The sequence below is a fragment of the Oncorhynchus kisutch genome, linkage group LG20 (assembly GCF_002021735.2).
Source record: "Oncorhynchus kisutch isolate 150728-3 linkage group LG20, Okis_V2, whole genome shotgun sequence".
Classification (NCBI taxonomy): domain Eukaryota; kingdom Metazoa; phylum Chordata; class Actinopteri; order Salmoniformes; family Salmonidae; genus Oncorhynchus; species Oncorhynchus kisutch.
This window is the reverse complement of record NC_034193.2, coordinates 50,337,375-50,350,778: the sequence shown is the minus strand read 5'-3', so window position 1 is coordinate 50,350,778 and position 13,404 is coordinate 50,337,375. Positions and strand designations below refer to the sequence as shown.

Here is a 13,404-nt window from a genome sequence, read left to right as displayed (position 1 = left end):
TTTGGAAACTTTAGAGTGTTTTCTACCCTAAGCTGTCAATTATATGCATATTCTAGCATCTTGTCCTGACAAAATATCCCGTTTACTACGGGAACGTTACTTTTCCAAAAATGAAAATACTGCCCCCTAGTCACAAAAGGTTAACTAACCTCCAGACGAGCTTCTATGCCGTACAACTCTCCTTCCGTTGCCTCCAACTGCTCTTAAATGCAAGTCAAACTAAATGCATACTCTTCAACCGATCGTTGCCCGCCCGTCCAGCATCACTACTCTGGACGGTTCTGACTTATAGAGTATGTGGACAACTACAAATACCTAAGCATCTCCAATCCAAAAATAAATCTAGAATCGGCTTCCTATTTCGCAACAAAGCATCCTTCACTCATGCTGCCAAACATACCCTCGTAAAACTGACCATCCTACTGATCCTTGACTTCGGCGATGTCATTTACAAAATAGCCTCCAGCACTTTACTCAACAAATTGGATGCAGTCTATCACAGTGCCATCCGTTTGGTCACCAAAGCCCTATATACTACCCACCATTGCGTCCTGTACGCTCTCATTGGCTGGCCCTGGCGTCATACTCGACGCTAAACTCACTGGCTCCAGGTCATCTACAAGTCTCTGCTAGGTAAAGCCCCGCCTTATCTCAGCTCACTGGTCACAATAGCAGCACCCACCCGTATCACGCGCTCCAGCAGGTATATCTCACTGGTCGCCCCCAAAGCCAATTCCTCCTTTGGCCGTCTTTACTTCCAGTTCTCTGCTGCCAATGACTGGAACAAACAGCAAAAATCACTGAAGTTGGAGACTAGAGGTCGACCGATTATGATTTTTCAATACCAATACCGATTTATTGGAGGGACAAAAAAAAGCCCATACAGATTAATCGGACGTTTTTTTATTTTATTTTTATTTTTATTTTTTATTTATCTATATATATATTTGTAATGATGACAATTACAACAATACTGAATGAACACTTATTTTAACTTAACTTCTTGATGCTACCCATCCCTTTAGCGGGATAATTGTCATCAACAATCGCTGAATTGCATAGCGCCACATTCAAATAATATTACAAAAAATATTTATATTCACATAATCACAAGTGCAATATAGCAAAACACAGCTTAGCCTTTTGTTAATCCACCTGTCGTGTCAGACTTTGAAAATATGCTTTACAGCGAAAGCAATCCAAGCGTTTGTAAGTTTATCGATCGATCGCTCGACAAAACATTATGTACACCTAGCATCAAGAAGGAAGCCTGTACAGAATAAACATATTCCAAAACATGCATCCTGTTTGCAATTAAAACTGCAAAAAAGGTGGCAAAGAAATTAACTTTATGTCCTGAATACAAAGTGTTATTTTTGGGGCAAATCCAACACAACATATCACTGTGTACCACGTTTCATATACTGAAAAAAAATATAAATGCAACATGCAACAATTTCTAAGATGTTATGTTACAGTACATATGAGGAAATCAGTCAATTGAAATAAATGCATTCGGCCTTAATCTATGGATTTCACATGCTGGAAATACAGATATGCATCTGTTGGTCACAGATACCTTAAAACATTGGGCCTCACAGTATCTTCACAGTATCCTCACAGTCTCTTCACAGTATTACTGTGCATTCAAATTGCCATCAATAAAATGTAATTGTGTTCGTTTTCCGTAGCTTATGCCTGCCCATACCATATCCCCACTGCCACCATGGGGCACTCTGTTCACAACGTTGACATGAGCAAACAACTTGCCCACACAACGCCATAAACGTGGTCTGCGGTTGTGAGGCTGGTAGGACATACTGCAAAATCTCTAAAACAACGATGAGAGAAATTAACATTAAATTCTCTGGCAACAGCTCTGGTGGACATTCCTGCAGGCAGCATGCCAATTGCACACTCCCTCAACTTGAGACATCTGTGACATTGTATTTTGTGACAAAACTGAACATTGCATGTATGGGAAATTTCTGGGATCTTTTATTTCAGCTCATGAAACATGGGACTAACACTTTACAAATAGCGTTTTTATATATTTTTTTCAGTATATGATTATGATGGTCATAAGCAAGCATAGTGGTGGGGCTGGCTGCATCATGTTATGAGTATGCTTGTCATTGGCAGGGACTAGGGAATTTTTTTATAGTAAAAAGAAACATAATTTTTTTAAATCCTGGAGGATAACCTGGTCCAGTCTGCTTTCCAAAAGACACTGGGAGACCGTCACCTTTCAGCAGGACAATAACCTAAAACAAGGCCAAATATACACTGGAGTTGCTTACCAAGACAACATTGAATGTTCCTGTGTGGTCTAGTTTCAGTTTTGACTTAAATCGGCTTGAATATCAATGGCAAGACTTAAATGGCTGTCTAGCAATGATCAACAACCAACTTGACAGAGCTTGAAGAATTGTAATAATAAAATAATGTGCAAAGCTCTTAGACTTACCAGAAATAGTCACAGCTGTAATCTCTGCCAAAGGTGATTCTAACATGTATTGACTCAGGTGGGTTGAATACTCTAATCAAGATGTGTTTTTTTTTAAATATATTTTTTATATATACAAATATTAGAATTTTACTTCCACTTTCACATTTAGTATTTTGTGTAGATTGTTGACAAAAAAGTCATGGGGTCATACTTTCTGAAGGCGCTGTAAAGTCTAAGATCTTTGATTGGCTGAGGCAGAATTTGTGACCAGAAATAATCAACGCCAGCTGGACTTGTTAGCATATGGCTAAGTGTGCCAGGATATCTAATTGGAATAGCTAACATGTAGCGTTCTATCACGTGCAAGTACGTAGACCATTTTAAATTGCAGATGCGGAGTTGGACAAAAAGTTTACGTTTAAACTTTTTCTAATGTTCATATATGGACCCCATATCACCCTGATATTACTATAACACTCATTAGATTCTAATCTTAATTGCTGGATGTTTTATGATTGTGGTCAGTCAGTTGACACAATTTAATAGAATTCCAAGGATATCTATTAGCCTAGCCATGCCTGTTATTTAATGTGTTATATATAAGTCAGCTCTATTTGCTCTGTAAAAGTGGTTTTGAGTAAAAGTTTGCATATAGTTTTTTTACTGAAAGAATCTTGTGATCAACGCAGATTTGAGGAGGGGATGCTTATTCTGTTATCTAATTTGACATTGTCCTCTCTTTACAGGCACAACATCAAGAGCTTCTCCTCAACAGTCAGTTGGCGGTCCTCATCTGACAGTTCACTACCGCCCCCCTCTGGTGAGTTTGTTACCGCTGAATCTAATTCATATTTTTCTTTGATTCATTTGAGTTCCTATAACATTTTAATGTGTTAATTTCTCAACATTTTAATGAATACGAAACAAACACAACACAATGAAATACAAATAGGCAGCTCCTTGGCCACCTATATTAAGTAATGACCTTGACCTTTAAAGATTTATCCTTACTTTTCATATTTAATATAGCTTTTGTAAAATAACATTAAAATATATTTTCTGTGTTGTACTGAAGGACATGTGTTTTTGTTACAAAGGTTACTAGAGGATGAAATCATCAAATATTTCAGAGAGATTTACTGACCTCATCACATTGATAGAGAGTCTTCAATGGGTCTTCTTTGTGATGTCACACACTGTCACATGATTACCATCATGTGATATGCTTTAAAATGGCTTTTTACCTTTGTTATACTGAATGACATTGATGAAGTGCAAAAGTCCGGACAAAAGTTGTTCAAGATTTAAAATATTTTTTCGATACAATATGTCGCCCATTACTCTATATATTTTTGCACACACTAACATACACACAAAAAAGATGGCGCCGACAGAGATGGTCGCCTTGCTTCAAGTCCTTAGGAAACTGCAGTAATTTAGTTTTTTATGTATTATTTCTTACATTGTTAGCCCAGAAAATCTCAAGTGTTCTTACATACAGCCGGGAAGAACTATTGGATATAAGAGCGACGTCAACTTACCAACATTACGACCAGGAATATTTCTTTCCCGAAGCGAATCCTTTGTTCGGACCTCCACCCTGGACATTGGATATAATCCCAGATGCTGACCCAAAACATAAAAAGTGAAAAGGGTATCAAAGCGTTGCAAAAAGAAAAACGAGAACTAAAGAAGAAAATTCTACAACTGGAAATGCAACTAAAACAATCGCAACAAAAAAGTGACAAATTAAGAAAGGGCATGCAAAGGTCAAATAAATCTAACTGAAAAATACAGGCCACGAGGGGAAAATAAAATGTATTCCGTGAGGAAAACACTGGTCATTGCATTTCTTAGTAGAGATTAAAATAGTGGCCTTTTCTCAAGGAAGAAAGACACGATCATGCAAAAGAAGATTGAGGCGCATACTCATGAAATCTCTAAAATAACGCCATGCAGAGTACAATTCAGAGGTGGATGAACACTCGCTGTCATACAGACAGTTTTTACCACTGTGGCCACTTTACATTACAGAGCCGAAGGCACATGACCTCAACACCTGTGCGTGTCTCGATCACGAGAATGTGAAACTTCTAGTTGACAGGTTGGGCCAAAGCGGGTTGCTGCAAACCTCAAGCGTTTCCGAGTTACTGTCTTCCATTGTCTGTGATCTCAAGAACAGGCAATGCATGTACCGTCTTTGTGCAAAGTTATGCTATGATGAAATAGAGCTGGTCCTACCTGAAGAGAATGTACTAATTTCCTGGCAACAGTGGCAAAGGGAGAAATCAAGCAATGGAGAAAGGTCATTCTCAAATCTTGTGAGAAAAAAAAACAGATGGGCAAGTGGAGGAAACATGTGTTAACATTGCCAAAGCAAGTGAGGTAGATAATATATATAAAGTGAAATAAACAATAAAAATTAACAGTAGACATCACACATACAGAAGTTTCAAAACAATAAAGACATTACAAATGTCATATATATATATATATATATATATATATCAGTGTTTTAACAATGTACAAATGGTAAAGGACACAAGATAAAATAAATAAGCATAGATATGGGTTGTATTTACAATGGTGCGTGTTCTTCACTGGTTGCCCTTTTCTCGTGGCAACAGGTCACAAATCTTGCTGCTTTGATGGCACACTGGTATTTCACCCAGTAGATATGGGAGTTTTTCAAAATTGGATTTGTTTTCGAATTCTTTGTGGATCTGTGTAATCTGAGGGAAATATGTCTCTCTAATATGGTCATACATTGGGCAGGAGGTTAGGAAGTGCAGCTCAGTTTCCACCTCATTTTGTGGGCAGTGAGCACATAGCCTGTCTTCTCTTGAGAGCCATGTCTGCCTACGGCGGCCTTTCTCAATAGCAAGGCTATGCTCGCTGAGTCTGTACATAGTCAAAGCTTTCCTTAATTTTGGGTCAGTCACAGTGGTCAGGTATTCTGCCGCTGTGTACTCTCTGTGTAGGGCCAAATAGCATTCTAGTTTGCTCAGTTTTTTTGTTAATTCTTTCCAATGTGTCACGTAATTATCTTTTTGTTTTCTCATGATTTGGTTGGGTCTAATTGTGCTGCTGTCCTGGGACTCTGTAGGGTGTGTTTGTGAACAGAGCCCCAGGACCAGCTTGCTTAGGGGACTCTTCTCCAGGTTCATCTCTCTGTGGGTGATGGCTTTGTTGTGGAAGGTTCGGGAATCGCTTCCCTTTAGGTGGTTATAGAATTTAACAGCTCTTTTCTGGATTTTGATAATTAGTGGGTATCGGCCTAATTCTGCTCTGCATGCATTATTTGGTGTTCTACGTTGTACACAGAGGATATTTTTGCAGAATTCTGCGTGCAGAGTCTCAATTTGGTGTTTGTCCCATTTTGTGAAGTCTTGGTTGGTGAGCGGACCCCAGACCTCACAACCATAAAGGGCAATGGGCTCTATGACTGATTCAAGTATTTTTAGCCAGATCCTAATTGGTATGTTGAAATTTATGTTCCTTTTGATGGCATAGAATGCCCTTCTTGCCTTGTCTCTCAGATCGTTCACAGCTTTGTGGAAGTTACCTGTGGTGCTGATGTTTAGGCCAAGGTATGTATAGTTTTTTTGTGTGCTCTAGGGCAACAGTGTCTAGATGGATTTTGTATTTGTGGTCCTGGTGACTGGACCTTTTTTGGAACACCATTATTTTGGTCTTACTGAGATTTACTGTCAGGGCCCAGGTCTGACAGAATCTGTGCATAAGATCTAGGTGCTGCTGTAGGCCCTCCTTGGTTGGTGACAGAAGCACCAGATCATCAGCAAACAGCAGACATTTGACTTCGGATTCTAGTAGGGTGAGGCCGGGTGCTGCAGACTTTTCTAGTGCCCGCGCCAATTCCTTGATATATATGTTGAAGAGGGTGTGGCTTAAGCTGCATCCCTGTCTAACCCCACGACCCTGTGTGAAGAAATGTGTTTTTTTTGCCAATTTTAACCGCACACTTGTTGTTTGTGTACATGGATTTTATAATGTCGTAGGTTTTACCCACCACACCCCTTTCCATCAGTTTGTATAGCAGACCCTCATGCCAAATTGAGTCGAAGGCTTTTTTGAAATCAACAAAGCATGAGAAGACTTTGCCTTTGTTTTGGTTTGTTTGGTTGTCAATTAGGGTGTGCAGGGTGAATACATGGTCTGTTGTACGGTAATTTGGTAAAAAGCCAATTTGACATTTGCTCAGTACATTGTTTTCATTGAGGAAGTGTACGAGTCTGCTGTTAATGATAATGCAGAGGATTTTCCCAAGGTTACTGTTGACGCATATTCCACGGTAGTTATTTGGGTCAAATTTGTCTCCACCTTTGTGGATTGGGGTGATCAGTCCTTGGTTCCAAATATTGGGGAAGATGCCAGAGCTAAGGATGATGTTAAAGAGTTTTAGTATAGCCAATTGGAATTTGTTGTCTGTATATTTGATCATTTCATTGAGGATACCATCAACACCACAGGCCTTTTTGGGTTGGAGGGTTTTTATTTTGTCCTGTAACTCATTCAATGTAATTGGAGAATCCAGTGGGTTCTAGTAGTCTTTAATAGTTGATTCTAAGATCTGTAATTGATCATGTATATGTTTTTGCTCTTTATTCTTTGTTATAGAGCCAAAAAGATTGGAGAAGTGGTTTACCCATACATCTCCATATTGGATAGATAATTCTTCATGTTGTTGTTTGTTTAGTGTTTTCCAATTTTCCCAGAAGTGGTTAGAGTCTATGGATTACATTGAGCTGATTTCTGACATGCTGTTCCTTTTTCCGTAGTGTATTTCTGTATTGTTTTAGTGATTCACCATAGTGAAGGCGTAGACTCCGGTTTTCCGGGTCTCTATGTTTTTGGTTGGACAGGTTTCTCAATTTCTTCTTAGATTTTTGCATTCTTCATCAAACCATTTGTCGTTGTTAATTTTCTTCGGTTTTCTATTTGAGATTTTTAGATTTGATAGTGAAGCTGAGAGGTCAAATATACTGTTAAGATTTTCTACTGCCAAGTTTACACCTTCACTATTACAGTGGAACGTTTTACCCAGAAAATTGTCTAAAAGGGATTGAATTTGTTGTTGCCTAATTGTTTTTTGGTAGGTTTCCAAACTGCATTCCTTCCATCTATAGCATTTCTTAATGTTACTCAGTTCCTTTGGCTTTGATGCCTCATGATTGAGTATTGCTCTGTTTAAGTAGACTGTGATTTTGCTGTGGTCTGATAGGGGTGTCAGTGGGCTGACTGTGAACGCTCTGAGAGACTCTGGGTTGAGGTCAGTGATAAAGTAGTCTACAGTACTACTGCCAAGAGATGAGCTATAGGTGTACCTACCATAGTCCCCTCGAAGCCTACCATTGACTATGTACATACCCAGCGTGCGACAGAGCTGCAGGAGTTGTGACCCGTTTTTGTTGGTTATATTGTCATAGTTGTGCCTAGGGGGGCATATGTGGGAGGGAATGCTGTCACCTCCAGGCAGGTGTTTGTCCCCCTGTGTGCTGAGGGTGTCATGTTCTTGTCCGGTTCTGGCATTTAGGTCGCCACAGACTAGTACATGTCCCTGGGCCCTGGGCCTGATTTCCCCCTCCAGGATGGAGAAGCTGTCTTTATTAAAATATGGGGATTCTAGTGGGGGATATAGGTAGCACACAGGAGGAAATTTTTCTCTGTTAGGATAATTTCCTTTTGAATTTCTAGCCAAATGTAGAATGTTCCTGTTTTGATTAATTTAATGGAGTGAGTTAGGTCTGCTCTATACCAAATTAGCATACCCCCTGAGTCCCTTCCCTGTTTCACACCTGGTAGTTTGGTGGATGGGACTACCAGCTCTCTGTAACCTAGAGGGCAACCAGTGGGTCTGTCTCCTCTATACCAGGTTTCTTGCAGGATGACAATGTCTGTGTTACCGATTTCTTTGGTGAAGTCCGGGTTCCTGCTCTTTAGGCCAAAGGCAGATGACCTCAGGCCTTGGATATTCCAGGATGATATAGTGAAGGCTTTTTGTTCCATAGAGTGTCCAATGTTGTTGGTCATGGTTTGGCCTCAGGCCTGTAAGTGTGAGCAGAGCCTGCTGAGCATCTGGTACATGCCATTGGCTTGGGCGAGAGTGAGGGTTGGAACTGTTTTCCCGCTCACTACCTGGGCGTATGAGTGGCTTCCATGTTGAGGCCCTCTTTGCGGCGGTGGGGTGCATGGGGTGGGCAGGAGTGGCATAGGTCTGATCTGAGGGGGCCTAAATGGGGTATGGGCATGGTTGACGTGGGGGGGGTTGATTGGTTGGGGTGGGGGTGTGGATGTGTCTGGGGGTGCTGTGGTCTGGATGTAATTCCTCTTGGCGTGGGTCCTCTATGTGTAGGTCCAGGGGGGGGGTCCTGCAGGTCTGGGAGGGTGTCTGGGTGGGGTGTCCATTGATCTGTTGCTCCTGTGTGAAGTGTTGGGGATACGTTTGAGAGCGATGTCCTTTAGGGTTCGGGCAAAGGTGGGCACTGCTGCCTTGTAGAGGTGGACCTGGTCATAGAGGCTGTTCAAGTCCAGGGTGGAGTGGTGGGCCAGGAAAACATTTGGTTTTGAGGCACAGTCACGGGAAATACTTGCATTTACCTGCTGTATTGTGGCAGGGTGGAAGTCTTTTCGTGGTAGCAGGGTGGAGATAACCACTTGTGCGTTGGGGAAAGTAGAGGAAGCCTTTTCAATCACTCCCTTCAGTGCTGTGGCCACCCTTTCCTGCTGTGCTCTCAGGTCGTTTGTGCCTATGTGTATTATTATGTGGCTAGGTGAGCCTAGTTGGTCCTCAGACAGAAGGTCGAGGGCGCGCTGGGTGTTTGGACACCAGAGTTTAGACACACTGTGTTTTTTCTATATATTTCCCATTTGAGTCCATAAGTAGTATAATCTGTGTCTTGTGTTTGTCCTCGGTGGGTGTGGGGGGGTTGTCAGAAGGGCTATCAGGGTGGCTGACAGGGGGGGTGCTCAGAGGGGTTGAGAGCCGCTGGGCTTGGGGTTCTTCATTTGTCTGTTCTGCTGTGATGTCGACTCTATGGTCAGGGTCTAGAGTGGTGTGTGCTGTGGTGTCGAGACTTTTGTCGGATGCTGAGGTGGGCTGTTCTGCTGGCTTCTCTGTGGGGGTGGCCACCTCTCTAGTGGGTTGCTCTCTGTCACACGCCGTCCCCCTCAACCTCTCCTCCGTCCCCCTCACCCTCTCCTCCATCCCCCTCAACCTCTCCTCCGTCCCCCTCACCCTCTCCTCCATCCCCCTCGACCTCTCCTCCACCAGCTGTCTGATCCTCTCCTCTTGTGCTCTGTTCTTCTCCTGATAATGCTCTTTCTCCTGTTGAAGTTGTCTCACCACTGTCCAGAGTGCAGATATGTCTCTCTCCACCTCCAGGATTCCGGGTCTGGTTAAGGGGGTGTTGTTGTGCTGGACTGTTGTCTGGGTCTGTGCTGACTGAAGTGTAATCACCTGCTGTTCCAGCTCCACCTGCCTTACCTCCAGCTGGGTGAATTTGTCCTTCATTTCAATGAGGGAGTGGTAATCTGTGCTGGGAGGTTGACTCTCCGCTGGGGGTTGCTTGTCTGTGGGGTTACATAATGAAGAGGTCTGGTCTGACCCGCTCGGGGTGGGGGTATCTTTATCAAGGGAGAGCTTCTCCTGCTGGGCTAATTCTTTAATTTGGTGAAAGTCCAGCTGAAACTGTTTGGGGTTACCCTGTACAAGTACTGTTCCGGACTTATAGAGGTTTATATTAGCTGACTCAGAGTCCTCGTTGTCAAGTATTCTGAGTTTCTACCCCTCGTTAACCCCCCCTCTCTTAACAAGGGGGTAGTGTGCCAATATAGCACTGTGCCATGCCAGGGGATGGTTTGTGTGGAAGATGAGGTTGCTGATGTTCCCATTTTTGTAATAGTCAGCAAAAAGTGTCTCTTGATTTTCCAAAAGGAGCTTCATTTTGTCATCTTTTCTTGCCTTATCATGCAGAATTATGTTAGAATTCAGTCCTTATAAAGTAATGTTGTGTATTTTTCTTCTTGGCTTTTGGAAATAAAATATAGTTTCAGACTAAACATTACTCACTCAGTTCCAGGTTGGATGGTGTTTTCAGGTTTCTGTTGTTTTCCAGAGAATTTGCTGTATAGAGTAATAATCCTTGGTTGTTGTGAACCTTCCAGGTGATTCCGTAATTCCGTCCAAAATCACTCACTCACTCACTCACTCACTCACTCACTCACTCACTCACTCACTCACTCACTCACTCACTCACTCACTCACTCACTCACTCACACACACACACACACACACACACACACACAAGAGATTTAAGTTCAGCTAGCCTGCACATTTTAAACATCTTATCCTGTTTTATAACAACAAAATAGCTAAAAGAAAAATACTATTTCTGCTACTAATAATAGTTCATAGTATCATTGTTGTTGCTTAAGGATCACATTTAATCAATATTTGACAGCCATAGTGATATGTGTCATTCGGGGTAACAAAATATTGTCATACAGTATTTTATTAAAATACAATAACTTGCTTTTGTATGACTCAGAGAGACAAAAACAAATCTCAAAGGATGAAGTGAAAGATATTGTCATAGATTTTAACATTTTTTTCAGTGTAAGGCAGGAAGTTTTGTAGAATTTTTTTTTAAACAAATTGAGTTGTACCTGTGACACATCAAATATGTGGTATTCCAAATAAAAGTGTCATTTTTTTCTGGGTAGTTATATTTCTGCCAGTCTAAGCATGGATATATAACCTTGTGGAGAAATTGATGTGAAAAATGTATCACTAGCCACTAAACAATGCCACTTAATATAATGTTTACATTCCCTACATTACTCATCTCATATGTATATACTGTACTCTGTACCATCTACTTTATCTTGCCATCTTTATGTAATACACGTGTCACTAGCCACTTTAAACAATGCCACTTTTATATGTTTACATACCCTACATTACTCATCTCATATGTGTATATACTGTACTCGATACCATCTACTGCATCTTGCCTATGCCATTCTGTACCATCACTCATTCATTTATCTTTATGTACATATTCTTCATCCCTTTACACTTGTGTGTATAAGGTAGTTGTTGTGAAATTGTTAGGTTAGATTACTCGTTGGTTATTACTGCATTGTTGGAACTACAGTTAATGCTACACTCGCATTAACATCTGCTAGCTGAACTTAAATCTTGCTTTAGATTGCATGTGTATGTGACAAATAAAATTTGATTTGTAATTCTGAGGGGAAAAAACAGTGTTGTACTGAATTACATTTTACTAGGGTACATTCTTATGAATCACAATAAAAATGAATTATTAGCTTTATTCTGGAATATAACTAATATAAGGGCGTAGGTGACACTCCAATGAACATAAAAAAAAATACTTTTAGGGAATTGTAATTGCTGTTTTATTTTTTCCTACTTTGAAAACCTTAAGTCTTTTACCTATATATTTTTATTTTTCGAAGCTATACATTTGTGATATGTTTTCCTGCATATTTCTTGCCCTAATTAATTTCCATCTCCTCTTGTTTCCCTCCCAGGACTCTCCATCCAAAGCACGCATGGGAAACAATACCACTCCAACCAAGCCCCCCCCTGTCACCCTGCCCCCGTTACCCTTGGCTCCCTTGCCTCCTGGCCGGCTACCCATGGAGGCCAACCAGACCACGCCCCCCCAGCAGCCCCAGCTGAAGTTGGCCAGGGTGCAAAACCAGAATGGCATCGTCCTGTCCTGGTGCGTGGCAGAGACTGACCTGACCTGTGCAGGGGTGGAAAGCTACCACCTGTACGCGTATCACCAGGACAATGCTGGGTCAGCCGGTAATGGCCCTGGAGCGGGGCAGCACTGGAAGAAGATTGGGGAGGTGAAGGCACTGCCACTGCCCATGGCCTGTACCCTCACCCAATTCGTTTCTGGATCTACGTATTACTTTGCTGTCCGGGCCCGGGATGTGTACGGGCGCTTCGGGACTTTTTGTGAGCCGCAGTGCACTGACGTCATCAGCGCGACGACTCCTAGCTGAGCCAACCAGGAATGGAAAAGGCATTTCATGTGACAGGAAGTTGATAGCATTCCACCTGCTTCTTTTTTAAGGTGTTCTGGAGGACCCTGACTGAGATTGCTTTAGTGTTAACACTTGTGAACGTACACAAACACACACCATGAGAAAACATCTAAATGTACACTGTTGGACTCCAGACTACTCTGATTGGAGAAAGGATATGGCAACGGTTATCGTTGTACCTATCGTTGTATATTCTTTGTGAGTTAAAGCTATTGTACATAAGTGAATTGTTCCCCATGGCAGGTCAGATATTTATATGTTGACTTCTGTTACCCTTGTCCAGATGTTTTTATTATAATTTTTTCTTTTTGGGGGCTTTATAAAAAAGAAGTAAAAGAAAATACATTTTAACGTTCACAGAAATTGCACAGGAATGCAACATCGGTGTTAGAACTTAAATGATGTTAGAACGATGATAGTAATTTTGTATGTATTGTCTGGTAACCAGACTTAATAGGAATGACAAATTCAATAAAACGTTTTATTGGAAAGTTTACAAGTGTTGAGATTCATTTTGTTAGCCTGTGTTTACACAGCTGTCCCCATTACACAGCTGTACCCCAATCTTGTTGTCTGTTTTACATGTGACCCATATCATATTTGCTCGTTCTCACTGATGTAGCCTCTGAAATAGCCCACAGACGCAATGCTCATTTACTGCCACAGTTCCTTTACATTTTTGGGTGATTGTCTTGTCGGCATTGTATATGAATTGAGAATCACATACGAATGTGGTAAGAATCGGAACAGATTCCATGTTTTTGCTGATGTTTACACAATTGGGAAAAGGTCAGATATTAATCAGATATGCCCATACATAAGAATTTGTTGTGCTGTGTAAACCAGGCAGATTT

General features: G+C 41.3%; 1 protein-coding gene across 1 annotated transcript in view; it reads left to right on the top strand.

Moving 5' to 3' along the window:
• The window catches only part of LOC109865826 (activating transcription factor 7-interacting protein 1), a 40,586-nt gene extending 27,542 nt beyond the window's left edge, over nucleotides 1–13,044 (top strand). The window contains exons 13-14 of the mRNA XM_031799172.1: nucleotides 3,196–3,269; nucleotides 12,026–13,044. Coding sequence (XP_031655032.1) covers nucleotides 3,196–3,269; nucleotides 12,026–12,508 — 557 coding nt within the window. The 3' untranslated portion in view covers nucleotides 12,509–13,044. The remainder of the gene's footprint in view (nucleotides 1–3,195; nucleotides 3,270–12,025) is intronic.
• The last annotated feature ends 360 nt before the right edge of the window (nucleotides 13,045–13,404 follow it).